The sequence below is a fragment of the Ovis canadensis genome, chromosome 1, assembly GCF_042477335.2.
Source record: "Ovis canadensis isolate MfBH-ARS-UI-01 breed Bighorn chromosome 1, ARS-UI_OviCan_v2, whole genome shotgun sequence".
Classification (NCBI taxonomy): Eukaryota; Metazoa; Chordata; class Mammalia; order Artiodactyla; family Bovidae; genus Ovis; species Ovis canadensis.
The window spans coordinates 25,359,843-25,385,617 of NC_091245.1; the positions used below are offsets into that span (position 1 = coordinate 25,359,843).

General features: G+C 41.7%; 1 protein-coding gene across 2 annotated transcripts in view; it reads left to right on the forward strand.

Moving 5' to 3' along the window:
• ELAVL4 (ELAV like RNA binding protein 4) overlaps positions 1-25,775 on the forward strand; it is a 90,047-nt gene that overhangs the window by 39,927 nt on the left and 24,345 nt on the right. For both annotated transcript variants that reach the window (XM_069570189.1, XM_069570181.1), the window contains one exon: positions 495-735. In XM_069570189.1, the coding sequence (XP_069426290.1) occupies positions 495-735 (241 nt within the window). Of the gene's footprint in view, positions 1-494; positions 736-25,775 lie in introns of those variants that run through there.

Genomic DNA, 25,775 nt, shown 5'->3' on the forward strand with positions numbered 1-25,775 from the left:
CCCTTCCCATATGGAACAGCCCCACTTAATTTAATGTCATTTTACTTTATGAGATAGTTAATAAACAGGTACTGTATTTGATCTTGTGAGCATAGCCCTCTATGTTTAGCTTTTTCAGCTTTAATGGAACTATAATTTTAATCATGATTATTACTTTACATTTTAATTATAATTTGGTGTGGCTTAAGTATACATTTCTGAGAGTGATTGTGTAATGAAAACAGGAATTAGCTTTTCATTAACAAAATAATGGGAGAGTTCCCACTGCATTCTAGTCTGTGTTCAAAATCTATGGGCTGGCCTAAAAATAGCAAGGGGAGTTTAACATTTTGGTTAAAAACATGTTTCTAAATTGGCTGTGTTCACAACCCCATCTCTTTTGCTCCATCCTGCTTTATCTTGTTCCCTTTCTTTACAAAAAATAAAATCAAATCTTGAAAGAGACTTTGTATCTTTGAGATTTCAAAAGGCTTAATATTTTTATTTTTATTTAGATAATTAGCACCATGGAGCCTCAGGTGTCAAATGGCCCGACATCCAATACGAGCAATGGACCCTCCAGCAACAATAGAAACTGTCCTTCTCCCATGCAGACAGGGGCAGCCACAGATGACAGCAAAACCAACCTCATAGTCAACTATTTACCCCAGAATATGACCCAGGAGGAATTCAGGAGTCTCTTTGGGAGCATTGGTGAAATAGAATCCTGCAAACTCGTGAGAGACAAAATTACAGGTACGCTCTTCTTCACTATTCTAGGCTTGGGATTCACAGCTACCTTGTTCCTTTGGACATGCAGACCCTGGCAGGAGTGCGTGTGTGTGGTGGTGGCTTTGAGTGCTTGCAGCTTGTGCCCTGCATTCAAAGATAGCACGGGTACAGTCACAAATGCATATGTGTGTGAACACTACATGAAACTGCATTGCAGATTGGTAGGACCAGGAAGCAGATAAAGATTTTGGAGCTTCCTCAGCTTGACTTCATGTGAAATAATCCTTTGATTGTATCCTCTTTATTCTTAATCAGCCACCCCGACGCTTTGTTCTTTAGTTCTCTGTTCTGCCCTCTGCCCCCAAACCCCGTTCTCGTTTTTGTCTATCATTCCTTTCCTCTCAAACATTTGGTTCGTGTGTGTCCAGTGCTCTTCCATGTATCTGAGACAGTGTTTTAGAGGGGGCTATTGTCATCACAACTGCCCATTGTCCCTGGGAGTAATAGGCCTTAAGGAGAGCAGATTATTCTGGAATAAATCTACCCTGTCATGGGAGGGGGATGCTACATGAAGGAATTTTATTTTACTTGTTTGTTGTAAAGATACTCTTTGAGAATTCAGAGACTTTTTACTGGAAAGTAAAGCAATACCCTGTCCTTCAATAGTTGAAAACTTTAGGTTGTGATTTTTTTCTAATTGATAGTTATTCATTGAGGACCTAGTGTCTGCCAGATCCTGACACTATAATCCTTTGAGGCTGGGGCTGGGGGTCGTTTCCCTGTAATCTTTCTGGAAGTGAGAATGTTTTCTTAGAGAAATATTGGACTACATCGTGATGGCAGTGAAGCTGCTATGCTTTGATGCTCCCCTCCTAAAATCATTCACACTCAGCTTTGATTATTTATCATTTTTGAATGTTGACTTTTATTTCCCTCTCTCTGGACAGTTTAACTGAAGAGCAGCTGGCCTATATAGGAAAAAGGAAACTTTAAAATACAGAAATATGTTATCTTGATTTTTAAATCAGAGAATACAGTGTATTTGTGTGCATGGAGCTATATTCTCCAATTCTTCTGATTCGCTTGTCAATTTGTCCCCTATATATATTATTTTGAAAAATCATAAAAATCAAATAATTCTCAACATATAGAAATCACATAACTCACCAAACATAATTTCCTCTTCTGTAAAGTTGGAAAATAGTACTTATCTCAAAGGACTTTTTGTGAGAATTAAATGGGAGACTGGATATATACTGCCTAGCATAATGCCTCTTGCATAGTAGTTTCTCAGTAACGGGGGAGGGTGTTATTATTATAAGTACAGTTAGTGTGTTTCAAGAAGAGTGACTAGAACAGAGAAATTTTATCAGGGTCTCCAAATAGGGCCACGGCTTTGGTGTTCTTATCCCAGAGCCCTGGATCATCCATCCTTTGACAGAACTGCCTATGCTGTCAGAAAGCCAATGTTTAGATTCCTGAATAATCTTTATATAATAGGATGATAATTCAAACCAAATTAAAACCAGTTAACCATATGATTCTTCCTCCTACTCCTGTATGGAAAATGTATTTTTGGTATAGCCTTACCTTCTAAATAGGGACTCTGCCAGCTATCTTAGTGAATATTATTAAGCACCTTTTCAAAACAGTTCCTTTAGAAGTGTAGTGAGATTTTTCAGAAGTACTGATTCATGGTGTTGTTCTTTGTTTTCTAAAGACACATGTTTAAACAAGCAGATTCCTTTACTGAAAGAATGCTAATTTGGTAGTTCACTGAGTGGATTTGAATAGGAGTGACAGCTTCGAAGACAGCCTTTAATTTGGTATAAAAACCAAAGTTGTCAACTTTGGTTTGTTTAGCACCCTCTCCAGCACAAGCAGAGACATACAGTAGCATCTGAGCTTAAAGAAGAAGCTTATGGGTTGAAGGCAAAAATACAATTCAGGCATAGATTTATAATTATGCACTTTTTTAATTCAGGGGGAAAAAGAATTTTATTTGCAGAGAACTTATGGGAACGAGGCAGGGAAATATAGAGAGACCAGAGATATTTGCCCTCATTTGGTAGCAGTGTTTAATAAAAGTAGAACTTGTGGTTGTAAAGAGTGCTTATTAAATTCTTCATTTACACTACCTAATTAATTCTAGCATTTTAAATTAACAGCGAAACTGGTCCCTGCTGTACCATTCCATAGATGCAGCGTATTTCCTCCATCCACCCGTTGTTCAGGTTTAATTGGCTACACTAAAAGTCAGAGAAGGAGAGAGAGCTAGACTGTGGGGAGGTGGGGAAGGAGTGGGGATCTCTCTAATGGAACACCCTCTGAGGCCTGCATTTGGGGTTAAGTGATAACACAGGCTGGGAGGCTGAGGTTTCACACCTGCCAAGTTAAAAGGCTGCTGGTGGTGGTTCAGAAGTCAGGGTAAATGACATCATAGGTATTTTTGTTGCCCTGATTTTTAACATCCCAGTCCCCCCTTTTCCTCCAACACCTCCTACAGATCTCAGTGCATCTCAATCCTGTGAAGTTTACAGGGAGTTCTAAATACCCAGTGGGAGGATTAGGGGGTGGGAAGTGGCAAAAAGATAAGAATTCAAGATTAAGATTTTCCAGCCTAACCACTCCCTAAGAGAATGTAATCGATCTCCTTAGAAGGTTCTGGCTTCTGAAAGTGCAGGAGGGTGGGGAGGGAGGGAGGAAAGAAGGAGAGAAGAGGGAAAGAGAAACTGTTAATGGTGTTGCCAGTAGGCTGGCTTTGCTCCTTGCTGTGGGTTGTCAATGAGTTCTCCATCTGAATTTGGGCATGGATTTAAGTTGCTATTATATATCAAGTACTTCTAGGCCAGGTACTTACTGGACACTGAACATAACTTATTTTATTTAACATTGAGAACAACCTCTATTTCCTTAGATGAAGACGCAGAAGCTTAGTGAGGTTAAGTAACTTACCGAGGCAGCACCGTTTATTAGCAGGTGGTGGAGCTGGGATTCACCCCCCGTTTCCAAAAGCGTGATCTTACATGGAAGCATGTGAGGACACCCCTCCCTGTGTTACCTGAGATCCCTGCTAAGCCTCCCCCATAACCCAGTGAAACATCACGTCCCTCTGAGCAGCGGTTGCTCCACTCTGCAAAGTCTACCTAATGCACCATGGCTTAAAACAAGACCCCTGTGTATAACCAGAGGCAAAGATAACACTATTTATTATCCTCTGGGGATATAACTCAGCCTTCAGTGGAGAGTCAAATTTACTGAAAATGCCAGGTTTAAGATTCCCTTACAGTGCTTTTGGACATCTCTGTTACTTATCTTCTCAGAAATATTAGATTTTCTTTTTTCCAACTGGGAAAGGACACTTATCAGGATAATCTAGGTACCGGGGAGAGAAAATGTGTGTTGCAAGTTGCTTTTGTGTGCATCTGTGAACACAAGGAGGCTTTGGAAGCTATGTTCTTTATTCTTCTCCATCTACCTGCACCTCTGCTCCTGGAGAGAAAGGAAGATGGCATGTATCCTGCAAGGATTCGTGCCACCGAGGAACTCAGGCAAAGAACACCAAACTCCTGGTAGAAATTCTGTTATTCCTGTGGACTGCGGATAATTGAATGAAGTTCTTTTTTGTTGTTGTTGCCTTTTTGTTTTTCAGGCTTTGAGATTGCATTTCTGAATCCAGGTTCCTAGATGATTAGTATTTTAGGGGAGGAAACATATGGCTGAACCAGGATAGTTAGGTGGCTCATGGTATGTCTTAAAGCCAGCACAGCTGGAATGCTAAATTGCATCTTTATAATTGTCTCTCTTGTTATCACCCCTCTCGAAAAAGAACAGAGAAAGGAGGGAAGAAAGTAACAAAGAAAATTCCCCAGAAATAAATCAGTGTACGACAGCAAGAAGTTTTGATCTGCCTATCTAGACTGTGTGATTATTTGCATCATGGTGATAAACAAAAGAGTTATATTTTTACTTGATATCACTCTTCATGTACCCATGCAGCATAGTTTTTAAGCGTAGTTTTCTATCCATTTCAGGCAAACGAGAACTCTGAAGGGGGGGTTTTGAGGATGGGGTGGTCCAAAATGAACATTATCTGTTGTAAAACTGAATATATGGAGTGACCAGTATATGAAATAGATTATATGAGCGGTGGGTGGTTGAGAAAAGGTGAAGTCTCCATTAGCTAGAGCTATTGAGGTGGCATTTGAAGAATGGGGTTAGGATTTAGGTAGGCAGAAGAAAAGCAAAAGGAATGGAGCAAAAATTCCAGTCTAAGAACAAAAGTCTTTTTTTTATTCTTCTGTGCTTTGGACAAAAGAAGTAAAGCCAGGTCATGCCTCTCAGAAGCAGTCCTCTCATATTGAAGCAGTGCTGCCAAGCGAAGTTAAGCATATGAAAACATTAAGTCAGGGACTTCCCTCACTGTCCAGTGGTTAAGATTCAGAGCTTCCAATGCAAGGGGTGGCAATTCAATTCCTGGCCAGGAAACTAAGATCCCACGTGCTGTGCACCGGGACCAAAACACAGAGCGTTATCAGTTAGAGTAGTGCCTGATGGACAAAGACAGCATTTCCTAAACCCCACCTCTAATCCATCTTTTCATTCTTCCTTTATAATAGATGACTTTGGCTTCATTAATATTATCATCTAGTGGAAAGAGCAAAAAATGATGCTTCACTACTGGAGACATCAGGGTGAATTCTTTGCCACAGCCTTTGTGTGCAGAATCACAGCTCTAATTAAAGGAACCAACTCAGTGTTGATTCAGTGACATTGGGTAGCTTCTGTTCTTTCTTGGATTTGTGAAAGTGCTAATAATTCCCTCTCAGGAGGTAGGATTGGACTACAGCAGTAGAGGGTAGGGGGTTAGGGGTTGGGAGGAAGCTGTATCTGTTAGAGCATCAAGGCCAAGATGTATTACACAGGATACAGTCTCTTGGGTTCAAGAGGGAGAGGTGAGTGAGGATTGTGGGTTACCTTATGTTACCTCATATACTTACAAGGAACTGGACTAATAGGGACACTATGGGAATTTAATTGTTTTGCCTCTAAGATAACATTATAAACAATAAAAAGGCTCTGGAAAAAAAATCCTAAAGTACAAAAATGCTTTGAATTTACTCCTGAAATGTCAGTTCAGCCCTGGGGTAAGTTTATTGGTATAATTTCTGACAGCATCCAGCAAAGACAAATAAAAATAATAGCAGCAGCTTTTGTGTGCTGCCATTTGTGTTTTGTGTGCCTTCTGCGTATTCTGGATACTATATTACAAGCTTTAAATATAGTCGCTCATTTAAATAGTAAACTGGGACTTCTTGGAGATTCATAATCATGGCCAGTGTTTATTGAGTGCTTACTATGAGTGCTGATCATTGGGCTGAGATCAATAAATGAAGTTTCATGTAATCCCCAAGACAGTCATTTGACAGTCCAAAAAACTTGAACTCAGGAGCAATTGAGTCATTTACACAAGATGACTTAGCTTCCAAGTAGGGGAGCTGGGACTTGAACTCTTGGCTCTCTGACTAATTGTGAGTTGTCCCATTATAGTTTATCTCTGGCAGTTTCCCTAAAAATACTAAACTGACATCTCCCCCTTACAAACCAATGCAACTTATATTACCTAGGGAATGAAAACTTTTAGTACAGGAAAATATAATTAGAGTTCAAAATCTTTTGTCTTGGAAAATAGCAGGGTATGCATTAAAAAAAAATACCAGTGACCAGTAAGGTCACTGCTTACCTGAACAAGAAAGAATAGATTTCGAGTGGTTCCTACCTTCAAATTCTCTCTTCACAAGATACCCTTCACTGTGCTCTCCTCTTCTTTATCTTGCAAGCACTGTGTTGAAATGGATGCTGCCTTAAGTTTAAGCATACTTAAAACCCAGCCTCAATTATGCAGATCCAAGAAAATCCCAAGATATTGATTAGCTAAATGAACTTTGCTACACGCACATCAGAGGGATATGCGTTAGCAATGGGAAGGGTAGAGGAAATAGTAGCATTTATCAGCATATTTTGCTGCTGATTTTGCAAATGTACTTGATACAGTGCAATGTGCCTCCTGAATTCAGAGGAAAATCAGGCAGATTTGCATCTATTATTTTATTTATCACCTCCCTGCAGTCATTTTATACACATTCCACAAAGAAGAGTAAAAGAAATTTGAGTTGTTGACTTGGGGAGAGGATTGATTATTGTTGGGGGTTGAATGGAAAATTTTTAGTTAAGGAGAAGATTTGACAGACTAATGGGGTTACAAAACAGGAGAATAGGGGTCTGCTTTATTAAGGGGAACTTAAAGAACTCCAAAACGTTAAGTGCAAACCGTGAACCATATAATCATTGTGCCTCTTACACACCCATCAAGGGCAATCAGGGACCTCCCATCCTTTCTAATTAGGACAGGTTGGCAATTGAGTGGAGCTGTGAGGCTTAGAGCTTGTGCAGGTACGTTCTTTTTCTTTCAACACATTTTTTTCCCAGGATGGCAATAGGCAGGATTATAGACCAGGTATGGTTTCCTTTTGCCCCCTGGCTATCTTTCCCTTCATCTTCCCTTCCAAATCAAATGGTTCTGTCCTGCTTCCGAACTCAGATAACCGTAGGAAAGTATTCTCACATCCCAAGAGAGGTGTCTCAAAGGATTTTTACCTGGGATGTGAATCAGGACTGAGTATTTTAAGGATTTTCTATTTCTGTACTTTAGCTGGCTGTTTGGTTCCTAAGACCAATTCCCTGTTCACTCAGCCACCCCTCCTTCCTCCAACACATACACACCACACACACGCGCACACACACACACACACACATTCACTCTCCACTTCTCTTCCCCCCTTCTCTATAGGGTGACCTGATTGATTGAGACTAGGAACTAAGCAGGAAGGTAATGTCAAACTGAAATTTCCATACATTATCTAAAAATGTAATTCATCAGCTTCAGGGTAGGAGGAAAGTGCTTTCTGAAATGTGTTAATGGGAAAATCATTTTTTCTTGTCTTCTGTGAGCTGTGATAGTGGTAATTTTTTTCATTCTCCCCTACCCCACCCCGTACTGCTCTTAACTGATGAACTTTGTTACCTGTCTTTTATTCCTTGTCAGAACTAAAGATCTTTAAGTCTCCTTTTTGTCTTTCCTACAGTCCCAAAATTGAGCTTTGATGGGAGAAGATATTTCTAGTTTGGAGAGAAGATAAAATTCAGATGGAGACCATATAGTTGTATAAGGCTTTTACATTTGTGAAAGATTTTCAATCAGCCAACTTTATTTATTTAATGTCTGCTCCCTCAGACCAAATAAATATTATATCTTTTCCTTCTCTTCTCTTAAATTCTGTATCAGAGTCTGTGAGGAAGCTAAAGAGAATAAGATGTAGTTTGTGCCCACATGTTGCTGCTAGCACGGCCAATGAGTAGAGGAAGTCAGGACAAATTACAGGGCCCTACAGCAGCCTGCAGGTCTGGGAGTGGCTGGGAGCCCATGTGATGCATAAAGGTGGTGCCACATTTGCTGTTTTCTGTGTGTTGGGGGTGGGGGGCAGGGGGGCATGGGAGGGGCCTAGTGGTTGGGCAGGGGGTGTTTGTTTTGTTTTTCACCAAAGCCCAAACTCGCTTTTCCTGACCCTTGCTGTTAATTTCACTGGAAAGAGAACGCAAAAGGATTCATAGCAGAACAATGAAATTGGTGGTTTGATGAGGTACCTACTGTGTGTCAGGCCTTCCCAGATGGTGCTAGATCCCCTCAAGGAGCGCATGGCAACCCACTCCAGTATTCTTGCCTAGAGAATCCCATGGACACAGGAGCCTGGAAGGTTACAGTACGTGCTTAGTCGCTCAGTCGTGTCTGATTCTTTGCAACCGCATGGGCTGTAGCCCACCAGGCTCCTCTGTCCATGGAGATGCTCCAGGCAAGAAAACTAGAGTGGGTTTCCATGCCTTTCTCCAGGGTATTTTCCTGACCCAGGGATCGAACCCAGGTCTCCTACATTGCAGGCAGATTCTTTACCATCTGAGCCACCAGGGTAGCCCATGAATACTGGGAGTGGGTAGCCTATCACTTCTCCAGGTATCTTCCCAACCCGGGAATTGAACCAGGGTCTCCTGCATTGCAGGCGGATTCTTTATCAGGTGAGCTACCAGGGAAGCCCTAGGGTCGCAAAGAGTCAGACACGACTGAAGTGACTTAGCGTACATGCACACAGTACTGTGTGTCAGCTACGGTTAGACATGTCATGTATGTTATCTCATTGAAGCTTTGTACCAGTCCATGGTATTATCTCCATTTTACAGATCAGAAAGCCAAGGCTAAGAATCAGTTAGCTGCACAGCACAGTTTACAATAGCCAGGACATGGAAGCAACCTAGATGTCTATCAGCAGACAAATGGATAAGAAAGCTGTGGTATATATATACAATGGAATATTACTCAGCCATTAAAAAGAATACATTTGAATCAGTTCTAATGAGGTGGATGAAACTGGAGTCTATTATACAGAGTGAGGTAAGCCAGAAAGAAAAACACCAATACAGTATACTAATGCATATATATGGAATTTAGAAAGATAGTAATGATAACCCTATATGTGAGACAGCAAAAGAGACACAGATGTATAGAACAGTCTTTTGGATTCTGTGGGAGAGGGTGAGGGTGGGATGATTTGGGAGAATGGCTTTGAAACATGTATGTTATCATATGTGAAACGGATCGCCAGTCCAGGTTCAATGCATGAGACAGGGTGCTCAGGGCTGGTGCACTGGGATGACCCAGAGGGATGGGATGGGGAGGGAGGTGGGAGGGGGGTTCAGGATGGGGAACACATGTACACCCGTGGCGGATTCATATCAATGCATGGCAAAACCACTACAATATTGTAAAGTAATTAGCCTCCAATTAAAATGAATAAATTTATTAAAAAAAAAAAAGAATCAGCTGGAGAATACAAAGCCTATGGTGTTTCTTTTACCTTACTACTCTGCCGTTGCTGAATGAAAATGAATAAAACATCAGCTATGGGTGTTCAGAGGAGAAAAAGATCACTGTGGGCTGGGGTTCTCAGAGCAAGTGTCAAATAGGAATGAGCCTTGAACTTGGTAGAGTAGATTATCCGAGATGAGTACACACAGAGAAAACAGCTGAGCCAAGCTTCAGAGACATCTTCAAGGGATAGTGAATAGAACAGTCAGAACTACTCTGTGGGGTAAAGTTAGTACCCACTTTGTGTTGATGAAATAAGGTCAGAGAGGTTAAGAAATTTATCTAAGGTCACAGCTAATAAGTTGTGAAACTGAGATTTGAACCCAAGTCTGTCAGACTCCAAAGTCTGTGTTCCTTCTACTTTGCCAATAAATAACCTGACCTAACACAGGAGGGAGAAGGCAATGGCACCCCACTCCAATACTCTTGCCTGGAAAATCCCATGGATGGAGGAGCCTGTTAGGCTACAGTCCATGGGGTCGCTAGGAGTTGGATAGGACTGAGCGACTTCACTTTCACTTTTCACTTGCATGCATTGGAGAAGGAAATGGCAACCCACTCCAGTGTTCTTGCCTGGAGAATCCCAGGGACAGGGGAGCCTTGTGGGCTGCCGTCTGTGGGGTCGCACAGAGCCGGAAACGACTGAGGCGACTTAGCAGCAGCAACACAGGAGAGATGGACAAGTTGCAGGCTTCTCGTGGTGATTTGGGAATTACTGTTTTTCTCACTGAGGTCAGAGTCATGTTCTCTAGTGAGTCTCTTTCCAAAAACTTCAGTTTTGCACTGATTTATAAGTTTGGTTTTCTGCTTGGCCGTTGTTTTGTTGTTGGATGTCTGGTGAGACAGGGCCCAATCTACACTGAGTGGAATACAGCTAATTAGGGTAATTACTCTAATTTCTATGGCCGCCTGTCTTCACAAACATCTCAAATCAGATTAAATAATTTTATTGGTGGTATGACCATGGAAGGTATACTTAATAACCCCTGATATTTGCCTTTCATGTTTATTTGCAAAGGTTTTTATACTCAGTACCTCTTCTGACCCTATTAAAGTACCCAATATCGGCAATGTCTATACTTACTTTACAGATAAGACCAGTGCACCCCAAAGAAGAAACTCTTGACTTCTTATTTTCCTTTCTTCCTCTTTTTTCCTTTCCTTGCTTGTTTCCTGTCCTGCCTCCTCTTTCTGCCTTCTTATTTATTTATATGCCATTTGATCCAACAAGAATTTGAATTGACTTATGAGATAGAAAAGGGCTAAAATTTAAATAGCCATAGATTAAAAAATAAATAAATAAGGTAGAAGGGAAATAGGAGTAGAATGGTAAAAGGAGACCAGAGTGAATGTTCATAAATTAATTGTGGCTAGATGACTCATCTCAGAAGTAACAGACCAACTCACCAAAATGACCTAGTCTGAGTTTTCTTTGCATCAAGGAAATGTGGATGATGACAACCTTTATCCCATTCTCAAGCGGTAACCAGGATCCCAGCCCCGCTCCCTTCCCACCACTCTCACTAGAGCCTCTGATCATGAAGACTGTTGCCAGTTATCCTATAGGTTCAGGTATGAAGCCTGAAATCACATACATATAGTTTTCCTTTTTTCAAATTAAATCCATGTTGAATTGATAGACTTGTTTTTTATGGCTGGGGCTGGCATCCAACAGAGAAGCTGCCTGAGTGGAGCCCCTGTTTTCATTAATAAAAGGTATAGACAGTTGAAGCAGGCTTCCTTGCCTGCTGCCCTGAACTGAGATACAGGTGGCTTCTGAGTCTTTGCAGTCACTCTGTCCCCTTTGCATCCCAGGGTTGGGCATCAGACCTCTGCGCCCATCTCCCTGGGGAGGGTTCCTATACTAAGTTCTGTCAGGTTCCCCATCATCCAGGACCCTGAGCTGGGTAATAAACAGGAAAAAAAATGTCAGCCTCACTTCCAGGTACTGATCCTGGAAACTGCAATCAGTCCTCAGCTGCCTTTTCTTTCCCCGGTGGCCCTCACCTGTCAGCAGAGCCTTCCCAGTGAGACAGACCACCCTTTAACTACAAAAGAAATGAGCACTACCCAAGAACTCTACAGTCCCCAACACACACACACACACAGACACACACACACACACACACACGCACTTTCTGGTCAAAACACCAGATGCCAGAAAAAAGAAAACCAGATGCAATGCATTGGACTAACCAAAGGTGGGACAGATGTCAAACTTCTGTACCACAACCCCCTCCCCACACACACACACTTAGTAGAAGTGGGCATGTCCTTGCAGAGGTCACTGTATTCACCTAGACCTCCATTCTCAATATACAATATAAAGATAAATCTTTACTCTACCTTCTTTGAACAGTACTTGTGAGTTCAAACCAAATGCCACATGAAGACACTTATAAACTAAAGCAATAAATGGGAGGGGCCCCTTCTATTTCATAACTCCTTCCCGCTTCTCTCCAAGGGTTCTACCACTGGGCCAGCAGACAGACAAGGGAGAGGAGTGGAGAGGAGTGTAAAAGTGGATTTCTGTTCTGGTTCAGTCCTCAGCATGTTATTCCAAGGAGCAAGTAGGACACAGGGTGTGAGAAGGCCAAAGAATGGAACAGGAACTTAGATTTATTAAGTACTGTTAGATGCCAGCTACTCTGTTATCTCATTTAATCCTGGCCTTGCCCACAAGAGGTAATGGTGGCCCCATTTTTCAGATGAGAAAACTGAGGCTCAGAAAGTTTAAAATGACTGACCTGAAGTCACACACTTGGCAGGTGATCAAGCTGTGTACCTGTGTCTGTCTGACTACATGCTGTGGCCAGTTGGGTCAGAAGACCTTCACAGAGAGGGTTCCTTGTATTCTGCTGTTTCATCCTGAGTCGTGAATGTGGCTGTGTAGGATGATCCTGGTAAGCCTCAGAGATAACTACAGTAATAATGCACAGCAGTTTTAGTGGCTCAGGAAGATTATAAATGAACGCCTTTAGTTCAGTGTTGGAAAATGTCAGGATGGTTTCTGAGAATTATTTAAAAATCAGACCAGCTTTTATGAGTGGCAACATGAGGAACTGGAAGGAGTCACCAGGTTCTTATTCTAGCTCTAGCTCTGGGCCATTCAGTACCTCAGTGCCTCATTATATCTTGTGCATAAAATGGGGATGACACTGGCTCTTTCCACCTTGCCATCTGTTGTGACATCAGATGAGCTTCTAATGTGTCCATAAGTAGTTAAAGAGCTACACCAGTTCAGGATATTACTGCAGTCACCCAGAAGATAGGCTACTGTAAGCAGGGGATCTGAGGGTAAAGTAAATACTAAAACCCCTGTGATAAGCTAGCTTTGTTTTCTAGTCCAGATGTTTTCTTCAGTTATCTACGTACATCTCAACAAAAGCTGATTACCTCTTTCAGACATCAGTGTGTAACTGTTATTAATGCTCAAGCTGATCAAATTTCAATGCCACAGATCCTACTTGTGCTTTAATATTAGATTTTGGATTCCGGTCTATAATGAATGATTTTTCTCCATGCATTGGAAAAATTGGTTAGCAGAGTTCATAAGAAAGTTTAATTAGCAGGCTGTTTGTGAAAATAGCGGCTGTGAGTCATCGTTCAGAATGAACTAACATTTCTCAGGGTTGGATTTGTTCTTCTGTTCCTTGAGCAGCCACACAGGATCCTTGTGTTTGGGAAGCTGATGTCTGCATGCTGCCCACTTGAACTGCATCGTGTAATAAATTAATGACAAAAACAGCAGATCTGAAAAGCTAGAGAGGAAGAGGAGGTGTAAGGTGTTTATATATTTGAGTATGTGTGTCTCTGTCTTCCAGGGAAATATCATGGACCTACTATAATCCAGGATTGTATGAGGCAGGAGAGCCTCGTGATTAAGAGCTAGCTGCCTATGCTTCTATCCCAGCCTCACTACCTGAAAGTTAAAAGTGTTAGTCTCGCAGTCATGTCCAACTCTTTGCAACCCCATGGACTGTAGACCGCCAGGCTTCTCTGTCCATGGAATTCTCCAGGCAAGAATACTAGAGTGGGCAGCCATTCCCTTCTTCAGGGCATCTTCTTGATCCAGGGATTGAACCCAGGTCTTCTGCATTGCAGGTGGATTCTTTACCATCTGAGCCACCAGGGAAGCCCTTACTAGCTGTATAACTGGCAAATTTTCATCCTTTCTGTGCCTCAGTTTTCTCATTTGTAAAATAGGGATAGTGATAGGATTGTGGTGAGCATCAGTATATGTAAAACACCCAAAACAGCACCTGACATATTGTTATAATTCTTACAGCAGTTCTGTGAGGTATATGTATTATTTGTCCTATTAAACGGGTGAGGAAACAGACTCAGAAAGGTTAAGTAACTTGTCCTAGGTCACACAGCTTCTAAAAGGCAGAGAAAAATTGAAGCCATGTTTATTTGACTCCAAAGCCCCTGTTTTTATCTACAATACTCGACTTCTCTAAGTGTGCCTAGTTAGTAGGGTATAGATAGTTAGTTAGCAGATAGTCTACTTAGTAAGGTATAGATAGTGTTCACATGTGTGCCTGTGTATACATACCTATAAGTGTGTACTCCTGCTTGAGGGCCCATGTAGTCACGCTTGTGTTTTGTTTTTCTCCTGGATCTTTGGTTCTCCTAGTGAAACTCCTTGAACCCGTTGCATGCCAACTATTGATGGGTAGCAAGCTAGAACCAGACTTGCACAGTGTGTGCTCAGTCTCGAAGTCGTGTCCGACTCTTTGCAACCCTGTGGACTGCGGCCTGCCAGGCTCCTCTGTCCCTGGGATTTCCCAGGCAAGAATACTGGAATGGGTTGCCATTTCCTTCTCCAGGATGTACAGTGTGTGCTGACATGAAAATCTATACACAGATGTCTGATCTTCTCCCCACTGTGCATTTATGTCCTGTCTAGATTATCCCAGAAGCAAGTCTGTGTGATGTCTTCTGAGAAACAGGATCATGGACTATCACAGTGAAAAGAGACCTTAGACGTAATCTCTGGCTTGGTCTCCGTGTTTTCTGCTAGCCCTTCTGGTATCTCAGGAATTGTCAATGTCCACACCCCCAACTTTAGGTTAATTATATCTTGAATTCAGTCAAAGAGTAATGTTCATTTGGGAATTCTGTCTAAACTTCTTTCCCAAAGGTATTTAATAGGTAATTTATTTTAAAAAAATAGTTTATGTGATTGCATGAGTTTTGGAAACTGAAGTAAACCAAGTTAGGAAGGGGTTTCTTTTTATCACTACTTCTCTAAGTCTGTGCTCCTGTGCACTATAAATCATAAAAAGAATGGTATATAATATGTTACTTTACCCAAAGAAGCTTTTCTTCTCCAACATTTTGTGGAATGTACATTCTAAACCAAGAGGAAGAAATGGAGCTCCTTAAGGTAGAAGGGAAGAAGACACTTGGGCCAGTTACTACCTGATGACCTCATTTCTTTTGTTAAGAAAGAGGTGGGGTCATCTACTGCATGGGGATGGGCAAGTGGAGGCCCCGGTGACCCAGGAAAGTCTTACCAACACCCAGGAGGAACAGAAAATGATGTCACATGGGTCCATCTTTCAAGCACCAGCAAAGTTCCATCACATACTCAGCATTTTTGTTGAAAATTATTGCATACCAGATATGTTCTGGAAATTATTTACATTATGGATTCTTTTGGTCTCTTGATTGTCAGGATGACATTTCATTTTCCATTGCTCAAAAGAGCTGAGTTATTAGAAAATGTTTACATTTGGTGATCCTCACATGCATCCCAGGTACGCCTTCATTTTCACCTCTCCCAGGTATTTGGCATCTTTCACTTCAGTTCAGTTGCTCAGTCATGCCTGACTCTTTGCAACCCCATGGACCGCAGCACGCCAGGCTTCCATGTGCATCACCAATTCCCGGAACTTGCTCAAACTCATGTCCATTAGGTCGGTGATGCCATCCAACCATCTCATCCTCTGTCATCCCCTTCTCCTCCTTTCCCACCATGAGGGTCTTTTCCAAGGAGCCAGTTCTTCACATCAAGTGGCCAAAAGATTGGAGCTTCAGCTTCAGCATCAGTCCTTCCAATGAATATCAGGACTGATTTCCTTTAGGATTGACTGGTTTGAACTCTTTGCTGTCCAAGGGACTCTCAAGAGTCTTCTCCAACGCCATAATTCAAAAGCATCATCAGTTTTTGAACCACAGTTCAAAAGCATCAAGCATTTATTTCTTTGTCTTACTTCTTACCTATAAGCCGAATGGTGAAGAAAAGGAAAAATAGACCTTTGCTTCTTATTTCTCTTCTTTTTCATGCATCTGGGGAATTTCTTTCATTTATAACATTTGTTGGAACCAAACTGAACTTTAAGACCGTGGTCATGAGCTTCCTGATGGTACTTTGCTATCAATGAACTGTTTGATGATAGGGATAGGGAGTTCCCCACAGCTATTAGTGGTAAGTCCAAGGCCAGAGAACCCCAGGCACTTAGTTCGAAAAGACACACTGACAAAGGTTTTCCCATAAAGTTCTTCTCCAAGTCATATTTGACATGTTGACTTATCTCTTCACAGACAATTATTTATCTCACTTCCTTTGTTGGTAACTATGAATTTTCTTTTACTTCGAATAAAGGAAATTTTAATAGATTTATATTCAGTTAATATTTATGAAGCCTCTCCCTTTTACCAAGCCCTCTCACGTAACTTATCTCGATTAATTTAAATCCCAACATGACATCAGAAACCTCCCCCTGCCCTTTTTAAGAATAGTGTCTGATGGGAGTTTCGAAAGCCATTGTCTTAGTGCCTAAATACAGCAATTCCTTTCTTCCACAGACATTTCACCCAAAGACAATCTCATTTTGCCCAAAGGCTGATTACAGTGTATATAATTTGTATTAACCTGATAACTTTTTCTACCTCTTCTTCCTTTGTCGCTAAACTCTCCGCTGATATTAGCTGCATTTCTGAAATCACCAGCTGGTTCACATTCATTCTAGGGGGAAAGTCTTGTCTGTCTGATCTCTGTGTCATGTAAGAGTAAGCCAACCAAGAATGAAGAATTCTAGTTCGTCTCTCTGGCTAGCTGGGAGTTTGCCAAATTCTCTCTCTCTCTTTTTTTTTTTCGACCCTTGTTAAAAAATATTTAAAGATGTGAGTATTCTTTCCTGTCTGTAAGAATATTCTGAACATAAATTAATTTAATGTTGCTTCTATTAAGAATCTTTTATTGCCCCAGGGTCATCAGTCTGAACACTTCTTTCTGTGTGATAAATGCTGAAAGTAAGATAGTTGTCATTAAAGCTTCTATTTTCTCCCATACATTACCTAGAATATTTTTTCCTTTTTTTTTTTTTTTAAGTCTAAGTTCTTGATACTGGCTTTTTATCCTATGAATTGCCTTTCTTTCTTGAACACACAGAAGAAAAATAAGGTTTAGGTTAGTTCTTAAATTCTACCTGATGAATTTATTGAGGCTTATTATTGAAAAGTATGTTTGAAGATCTGTTTGGAACAACTAATTGTATAGGATGGGCTTCCCTGGTGGCTCAGACAGTAAAGCATCTGTCCGCAGTGCAGGAGACCTGAGTTTGATCCCTGGGTCAGGAATAGCCCATGGAGAAGAAAATGGCAACCCATTCCAGTACTCTTGCCTGGAAAATCCCATGGACTGAGGAGCCTGGCACAAAGAGTCAGACATCACTGAGCGACTAAACAGTGACAACTTTATAGGATAAACCAAAAGGGTAAATTAACCAAAAAAAAAATTCCTTTGAGAGTTGGTTGATTGTCTTTCTTTATGAAACAGTATACTTTGTAGCTGGTCCTTCTTGCTTTGGGGACTCCTGGAAATCATCATATATATACTCTGAATTTCCATGTACCTTACCCAAGTAGCAGAGGTAGTAGTTTTCATCTACTTGAACAGTTTGGTTGATATTGTCTCTGAAGTCAGAAAACTCTGTTGAAAGCCTGTGTGAGTCCACACAGATGAACTTGTGTCTTGGGATCTGAGGCCTCTGGATATCAGTCTTCTCAATGGTAAATGGCAGTGATCATGCCTACCTTGTAGGATTGTTTTAGGGAGCAAAAGAGATGATATAAATAAAGCCGTCAGGTAGAATTTAAATGTTCTTACCATCGAAAAAGATAAAAATGTGTTGATAAACTAGATGGGAGAAGTCCTTTCACAATGTATACACATATCAAATCATCATGATATACGCTTTATCTTACAAGCTTATTTGTCAAATTATGCGTCTATAAAGCTTGGGGGAAAAAAATTAAGCACTCAGTACAGTGACTAACACATAGTAAGCCCTCAAAAAAAATGATATCTATTTTGTTACTATTTATTTGCTTATTGAATTCATGCATTCATTTAGTCATTCAACACAGACTTATTGAAAGCCTACTATGTGCCAGGCATTGGTTATACCAAGATTAATAAGACCTGCATCCCTGTCCTAAGGAGCTTAGGGTCCTTTGAGAAACACAGTTAGTTTGACAAGTTTATATTGAAAGTCCACTGTGGACCAAGTGCTTTGCTTGTTTTCATCTTGATGTCACATGATGAGTTCTCAACTGGGAAATCACATCTTCTTAGGAAGCCAGAATGTAGCCTCTGGAAATAACCAAGTACTGCTTCAATGTAATTTTAAATACTTTGGGAAATCAGAAGAGGAAAGGCTGGGTTCTGTCCTTTTTTAATAGTGCTTGTTGTTGGCAGAGAACTGAGGCACTCAAAATTTCAGATGTCTAAATGGCTCCTGAATCTGTGCCAGACTATGGGCAGATCTCTTATATACATCTGAGCACTCAACTTAGAGTCGATATTGTCAGTTCAGGTTGATATCAACAGTATTGATCTCCTGGAAGTGATAGTTATAAACTGAGTAGCAGTCTTCTCTCCTCAAGGAGTAGATGCTCAAACTGTCCCCTCCTCCTGGAATGCTCTTGTCTGTCTATTGCCTGGCTATCTTGTATCAATCTTTTCCAATTAGTCTCAGCTCATATATATCTTGTAGAAAATCCTCTCGCCTTCTCTCCATCATAACACTTAGCCACACTCTCCTATAGTCGTTGATTCACAGTTCTGATTTTCTTACTAGGCCGTGAACTACTTGCTTCTTGCTTGGTCCTCTGGTGCTGCATTTGTAGGAGACTCAAGAGGATTGATAGTGAAGTCTTTTCCAAGACTGTCATTCTATGACATACCAGGTCCAGTTTGAGAGACACAGTCAGTGTAGAAGATGGGAATGGAATGCTTTGGGGTATATATGGGAATTAAATGGAAAGAATGAGGATTTGAAGATAGTCCTAGAAAATCCCGGCTCTCTTGAAGTCTCAGGCACACTGTGCTTTGTCAGGGCAAATGTTTAACACACAAATAAGCACATATTCAAGAAATCAAGGCGCAGCAGAAGGGTACAGGCTCTGGAATCAGATGAGTCTGGCTACTATTCTCCAGCCAAATAACCCTGGTGTGTTGCTTCTCTTTTTGAGGCCTCAGTTTCCCCTTCTGTAAAACAAGGATGGAAATGCCTGCTTCAGACATTATAAAGATTTAGATAATAATATATGTAAAGTGCTTAGCCCACAGTATGTGCTTAATAAATATTCTCTATTATTTTTATTTTCTCAGTTAGAAAATCAGGGTAAACTATGGACATGGGGTCTCAAATAAATATAACTTAGAAGCTTTGTGTCTTAGCATTAGAAGGGATCTTATGAGTTGATTTTGCTAACTGCTGCAACATCTCCTGATAAAATGTTGACCTGGCCTCTGTTAGCATAGTTTTAGTCATGGAGTACTTACCACCTCACAAGACAGCCTATATCTTTATAAAATCATTGGTAGAAAGTTCTTCCTCTTATCAAGGCAAAAGTCTACTCTCTAGCTTTATTCTGTTGCCTGATCCTCATTCTCTCCCCTGGTAGCCCATGTAGCAAGTCTACCCCTGCCTTCCCATTGCAGCCTTTCAAGTATTGGAAGAGGCTTTGCACCTCTAGAATTTTCTCTCCTTCAGTATTAAAGCCCACAGAGCTTTCAAATGTGTCTCATGAATTCTGGTTCCATATCTCTTACCACCATCCTCTGGGAGCATAGCAGAGAAACAAAAAGACTTGGTTTCTGCTATCAGTGAATTGATATTCTGATTAGGAATGAGGGAGTGAGACAAGTTCCCTGAAGGCAAGAACAATTTTTTGGTCACTGTGGGCCCACTCGTAGTATCTGGCATGTATTAGGTGTCAGTTAAGTGTAGAATTTACGTACCTATTACATGGTATGTGCTCCAAAGTGAAAGTAAAGCATCAGAAATATTCTACACCTTTGAGGAGGTTGGGGTCTCATTCAAGAGACAGCATCCTCAGAAACATCGGTGAAGGCAGTGTCTACTAGGGCATGGGAGCAAAAAGGAAAGGAACCAGAACCTATTGTGAAAATGTTAGTCCTTCAGTCCTGTGTGACCCTTTGCAATTCCATGGACTGTAGCCCTCCAGGCTCCTCTGTCCATGGGATTTTCCCAGCAAGAATGCTGGAGTGGGCTGCCATTTCCTCCTCCAGGGGATCTTCCTGACCCAAGGATAGAACCTGGGTCTCCTGCATTGCAGGCAGATTTTTTTATCATCCGAGCCACCAGGGAAGCCCTATTGAGCATCTGCTATATACTAGGTGTTTCACATGCATTATCACTCTCAATAGTCCTAATAAAACCATGAAAAAATATAAGTCCATTTTACAGATGAGATTACCACAGCAAAAAGGGGGGCAATGTAAGAATGCAAAATCTGAGAATGAAAAGAAATAACACATATTAAGGAATCCTGAGAGCTTTCCTATCATAGGGGCTTCCCAGGTAGCTCAGCAGTAAAGAATCTGCCTGCAATGCAGGAGACATGGGTTTAATCCCTGAGTCTGGAAGATTCCCTGGGGAAGGAAGTGGCAACCAGCTCCAGGATTCTTGCCTGGGAAATTCCATGGACAGAGAAGCCTAGCGGGCCACAGTCCAATCAGAGCTTCCCTTCCCCATGACTATGGTTAGATGTGTTGTTTTCTCAGAATCCAGGGTATGGGGAGGTTCATTTAACTTAGCGAGGGTCATGCAGCAATAAGCTGAAGCTGCATTTCTTACAAGCACCCAGTGAGGCCAGTGATGCTGGTACAAGGATCACACTTAGAGGAACAAGACTTTAAACCATACTTAATTTGAGGGGATTGTGTGAACTACCAAGAGAAGATAAATCCTCTGATTAGTTGGCTCTGCCAACACTGAATCTGCAGTAGAAAACCCAAGACCCAGACTGTCCGACACGTGGAAACAACCACAGAGGTGGGATGGGAAGGAGCAGAGCCATGGCTGCTCTAGAATCTCAAAGCATCCCAGTCATTGTGAGGAAGGAAAAGGGTCCCCAACATACGGGGTTTGCATCCCCTTGAGTTCTTGCCTGGTGTCAGACACTCTGCTGTGCCTTTGCACAGAGCCAAACCCAGTGGAGAGAAGGTATGAACTGGAAGTCATATAGACCTGGGTTCATTCAAATCCTAGCCTGGAAGCCTACTTTCTGGTTGACTTTGGAGCAGGTTATTGAACATTTCTTAGCCTCACTTTCCTCCTCCTTACATTGGGCTTGATGATACCCATTTCGCACAGGATTAAATTAGGTAATTTTAGTAAGCCACTTAGCTGGGTGCCTGGCACAGAGTCAGCACTGAATAAATTGTAGCTGCTGTTCATCCACATGTTAATATAGTTAATCCACAGTGATGCTTTGATTGTGAGGATAAGGGATTATCCCTGTTTTTCCAGATAAGGGAACAGGCTGGCGAAGCTTAAATGATTTAACCAAGGATATACAACAAGTACAGTTTGGGGCCACACACTCTAACATATATACATGCAGTAATAGCCCTGGAGCTCTCCGACCCACTTTAGGGTGTGTTGAGATAGGTTTCAAGGCAGCTGACGGCAGGGAAAGTCATCCCAGGACTGGCAGGGAGGGAGCCCTGGGGTTTGGAGTTGGCTGCAGTGAACCTAGCATGTGGATTACTGCCATGCAGGTGATCTTGAGGTGACTGGGGATTTTTATCATGCGCTTTGAGAACAGAATTTCAGCCTGAGCTAGGAGTTCTAACATCTACAAAAACTCCTTACTCGACTCAGAAGTTTTTATCAACAGCAGCTACCCACCTGGCTGCCCCCAAGGGGACTTTGCAGATGAGGGGAGTAGCTGTCAGGTTTCTGGAGTATGACAGTTTTGGGAGAAAGAAAGAGCAAAGTGTGCAGGTTGACAGGCAGAAATGCTGAGGTTCCTTCCGGTCAGCCCTGAGAGGAGACAGCTTCTCTTCTGCTGCCATCAGCCATGAGGATGTCACATTTAGGGTCTTGTCATAACCTCTAGGGCCCCAAAGCAAGGGACAACAACTTCTATCTGGAATGACTGGAAAATGAGGGGTTGTATTTAGCTGTGATGGTAACACTTCCTAGAGTTTGAATACAATACAAGTGCTTAACACAAGCTATTGAAGGTAATTTGCTTTTTCTCAGGCGGTTCAAAAAAACTTCAGAGGTATTTCCAGGCCTCAGAATAGTCACTAACACTTTAGTTCCAGTGGAGTAACTGTAGTCACAGCAAAGGGGGCTGGATTTTCAGTCAGAAGATTTGGACCTGGGGTCAGCAAACTATGGCCCAAAAGCCGAAGGCGATGGCACCTCACTCCAGTACTCTTGCTTGGAAAATCCCATGGACGGAGGAGCCTGGTGGGCTGTAGTCCATGGGGTCGCTGAGAGTTGGACATGACTCAGTGACTTCCCTTTCACTTTTCACTTTCCTGCACTGGAGAAGGAAATGGCAACCCACTCCAGTGTTCTTGCCTGGAGAACCCCAGGGACGGAGGAGCCTGGTGGGCTGCCGTCTCTGGGGTCGCACAGAGTCGGACATGACTGAAGCAACTTAGCAGCAGCAGCAGCAGCAGCCTATTTTTCTACATAAAGTTTTATTGACACTCCGTCATGCTTCTCAGTTTACACATTCTACGTGGCTGCCTTCATGGTACGATGGCAGGATTGTCATGACAGAGCAGAGGACCCACCAATCCTAAAATATTTAGTCTGTCACCCTAAACGTAAAACAGTTTGCCATCCCCTGATTAAGACTTAGTTTCAGCTATTCAGAAAGAGTAGAGCAAAGTGCTGTTTCCTCAGAGCTTCAGTTTCCAGCAAATCACCGTTCGCTCAGAGCTTCCATTTCCACAACTGGTAATGATGATTCTCTCTCCCACAGGGTTGCTGTGAGAATCAAATGCGACAAAATGGGTGGGAAAGCACTTTGGAAACTCAGGATCTCTATGGAAAGGTGGGCAGGGATGGGCTTTACTGTTCACCTGATCTGTGCTGGAGGGGAACCCACCAGGACATGTTTTGTTTCTGGTTGTTGTTTTTTTCCAGTCCCTGGTGTCAGCTTGTTGTCCTGTTCTCCCTTTGACACAAATACTAAATGAATTCCCCTCTCAGACACTCTCATGCTATTCTCCTGCCAAACATAAACATATTCTGGTTATATACTTCCAGCAATGGAGAATTAATACAAAGGTATGTATTCATTCTTCCCCTTCTCAGACATCTGTTGAGTACCTACTGTGTTCAAGTATGCAGACTTTATAAACTAGATCTTGTAGGGAGAAGTGTTGTTTCTAAGGAGAGAAGTTAGGTATAGAATTACAACAGAAGAGAGAGAATGCCACATGGTAATACAAGGACACGGCATGTCTTTTGTGTGTATGTGCACATGTGCACAGTTTTAAAAATAGAAGTATTCAGGTTCAGATTTAAGAAAAGCTTGTTAAAAACAAGAATCTGTTTAATCCAAAATACACTGAAGCGCCTCAAAAATGTAGCCATTATGTGTAACAGTTTTCTCTTCAAAACTGCATTCTAATTTTAAGTTTCCATCCCAAACTGCCAAGAATGCCTTTCTTGCCCATTCATGGTCACTGAGGCCTCTCATCCAAGCCTGCTGGTCAGCCTATTAAGGATTAGTAAGGACGGGTCACAGGAAAGGGTTATCCTGGGCATCAAGGAGCCAGGCAGTCACTATAGTTTCTAAATGTTGGAGGTAGTCTTTATTTGGGGCTTTCCAGGTGGCTCAGCAGTAAAGACTCCGTCTGCCAAGCTGGTTCAATCCCTGGGTCCAGGAGAGCCTCTGGAGGAGGAAATGGCAACTCACTCCAGTATTCTTGCCTGAGAAATCCCATGGTCAGAGGAACCTGGCAGACTACAGTCCATGGGGTTGCAAAGAGTCAGACACGACCTAGTGACTAAACAGCAGCAGCATAAACTGGGAGCAAAAAAAGTTTAATTTTATGTTCTGAAAGTACTGTCACCATACCTGTATGGTCAGATCTTGCTACCGTTGATAAAGGGAGATGATGCAGTTATTAGGGAAAAAGAAGAAGGAAACTATATCTATTTCTGGGATGCTCTAGGCTCCAGATTGATTATCCTGGGCTTTCCCAGTATGGTGACTCTCTTGGTCCTCATGGAAATAGTATTGATATTCTTTGTGAATGTGTATTTTCCATATTTTTCTACGTACTATGTACAATTTAAATACAGAAGTGCAAATCAAAAACCCATCACCAATATATGGCCACCAAAATTAAAACATAAACTTCTTCCTCATTTTACTCCCCGTTCCCCCCCACCCCCCGCCCATTACTAAAAAGTTTCTGAAAGAAATGAGGCTTGGGTTTTTTGTATTTTCTACCTAAGGGATTTAATTCTCTCTAGAGTTTGTTTTTTTTTTTTAAGAATATGCTTAGATCCATCGAGTATTTTTTTATTAGATTTAGCTGTATTCCTTCTATGATGGCAAGAAGCACACAAATGAAACTTGTTCATGAACTAAGCTAACCACAGGTAGTTTCATTGTGTTGCCAGTTCATCTCATAGCTTTCAATTCACAGGCAAGCCTTTCCACCTGGCTCCTCCTCCTGTTCAGTGCTGCTGCTGCTACTGCTGCTGCTGCTGCCGCTGCCGCTGCTGCTAAGTCGCTTCAGTCGTGTCCGACTCTGTGCGACCCCATAGACGGCAGCCCACCAGGCTCCCCCGTCCCTGGGATTCTCCAGGCAAGAACACTGGAGTGGGTTGCCATTTCTTTCTCCAATGCGTGAAAGTGAAAAGTGAAAGTGAAGGCACTCAGTCGTGTCTGACCCTTAGCGACCCCATGGACTGCAGCCTACTAGGCTCCTCCGTCCATGGCAGTGCCCTGTTTTTGAGTTTGCAGTTCGTTATCTTATATCAAGGAGACTCTCTGATCTTTTTTCCGCTTCCATTCTGAAATGATGTTCATCTGGTTTTTTAGTTTTCCCCAAAGCACCTTTGTTCTTGACGTTAAGTGCAATCTCTCTCTAAACCTAAAGCAGGTGATGATAGCACAGTTGTGCTCACTGCAGTCAGGTACTAAGGAGATGGTGGGTTTGCAACCATACAGACAGGTTGGTAGATATGATGTATCTTGCTGGGCAAGTGTCTTTCCTTCACTTGACCTACAGAACCTTCCTAGAATCCAAGTGTGTTTTCCTTCCTCTTGAAGCAGAGCCCTAAAATAAAGATAAAATATAGAATACAAAATTATAGCCACTATATATACTTAAGATTTCCATAAATATATAAATAATTGGAAAGAAAGTATCTCAGGGAACATGCACCACTAGTAGGCACGATAAATTCCTCCACATGTATTTCATCAGTACCGTGAGTCATGAATCGCTTGCAGTTAAGTGGTGAGTGTTTTGTCTATATTTTCCATATTTCATTTTAATTTTATACAAATTAAATTTAGTTGAATAGATTGACTTTGTCTGACCTATTTCCTAGTACTCATACATAAGGTTTGTCACTGAGATTATTGCTTTTAAAATGCCTTTTAAAGCCCCTCAACTTGGTGCATGACTGTTTAAAAGAAATAACTGTAAGAATATTTTACAGCAATTGTTAAGGCTTCTCTTATATACATGGTAAATAGGACTGATAAATTTGCATGATGAAAATAAATTTAATTAGGTGAATTTAGCTAGGCTTGATGAGGTGAAGCTGAATTTAGG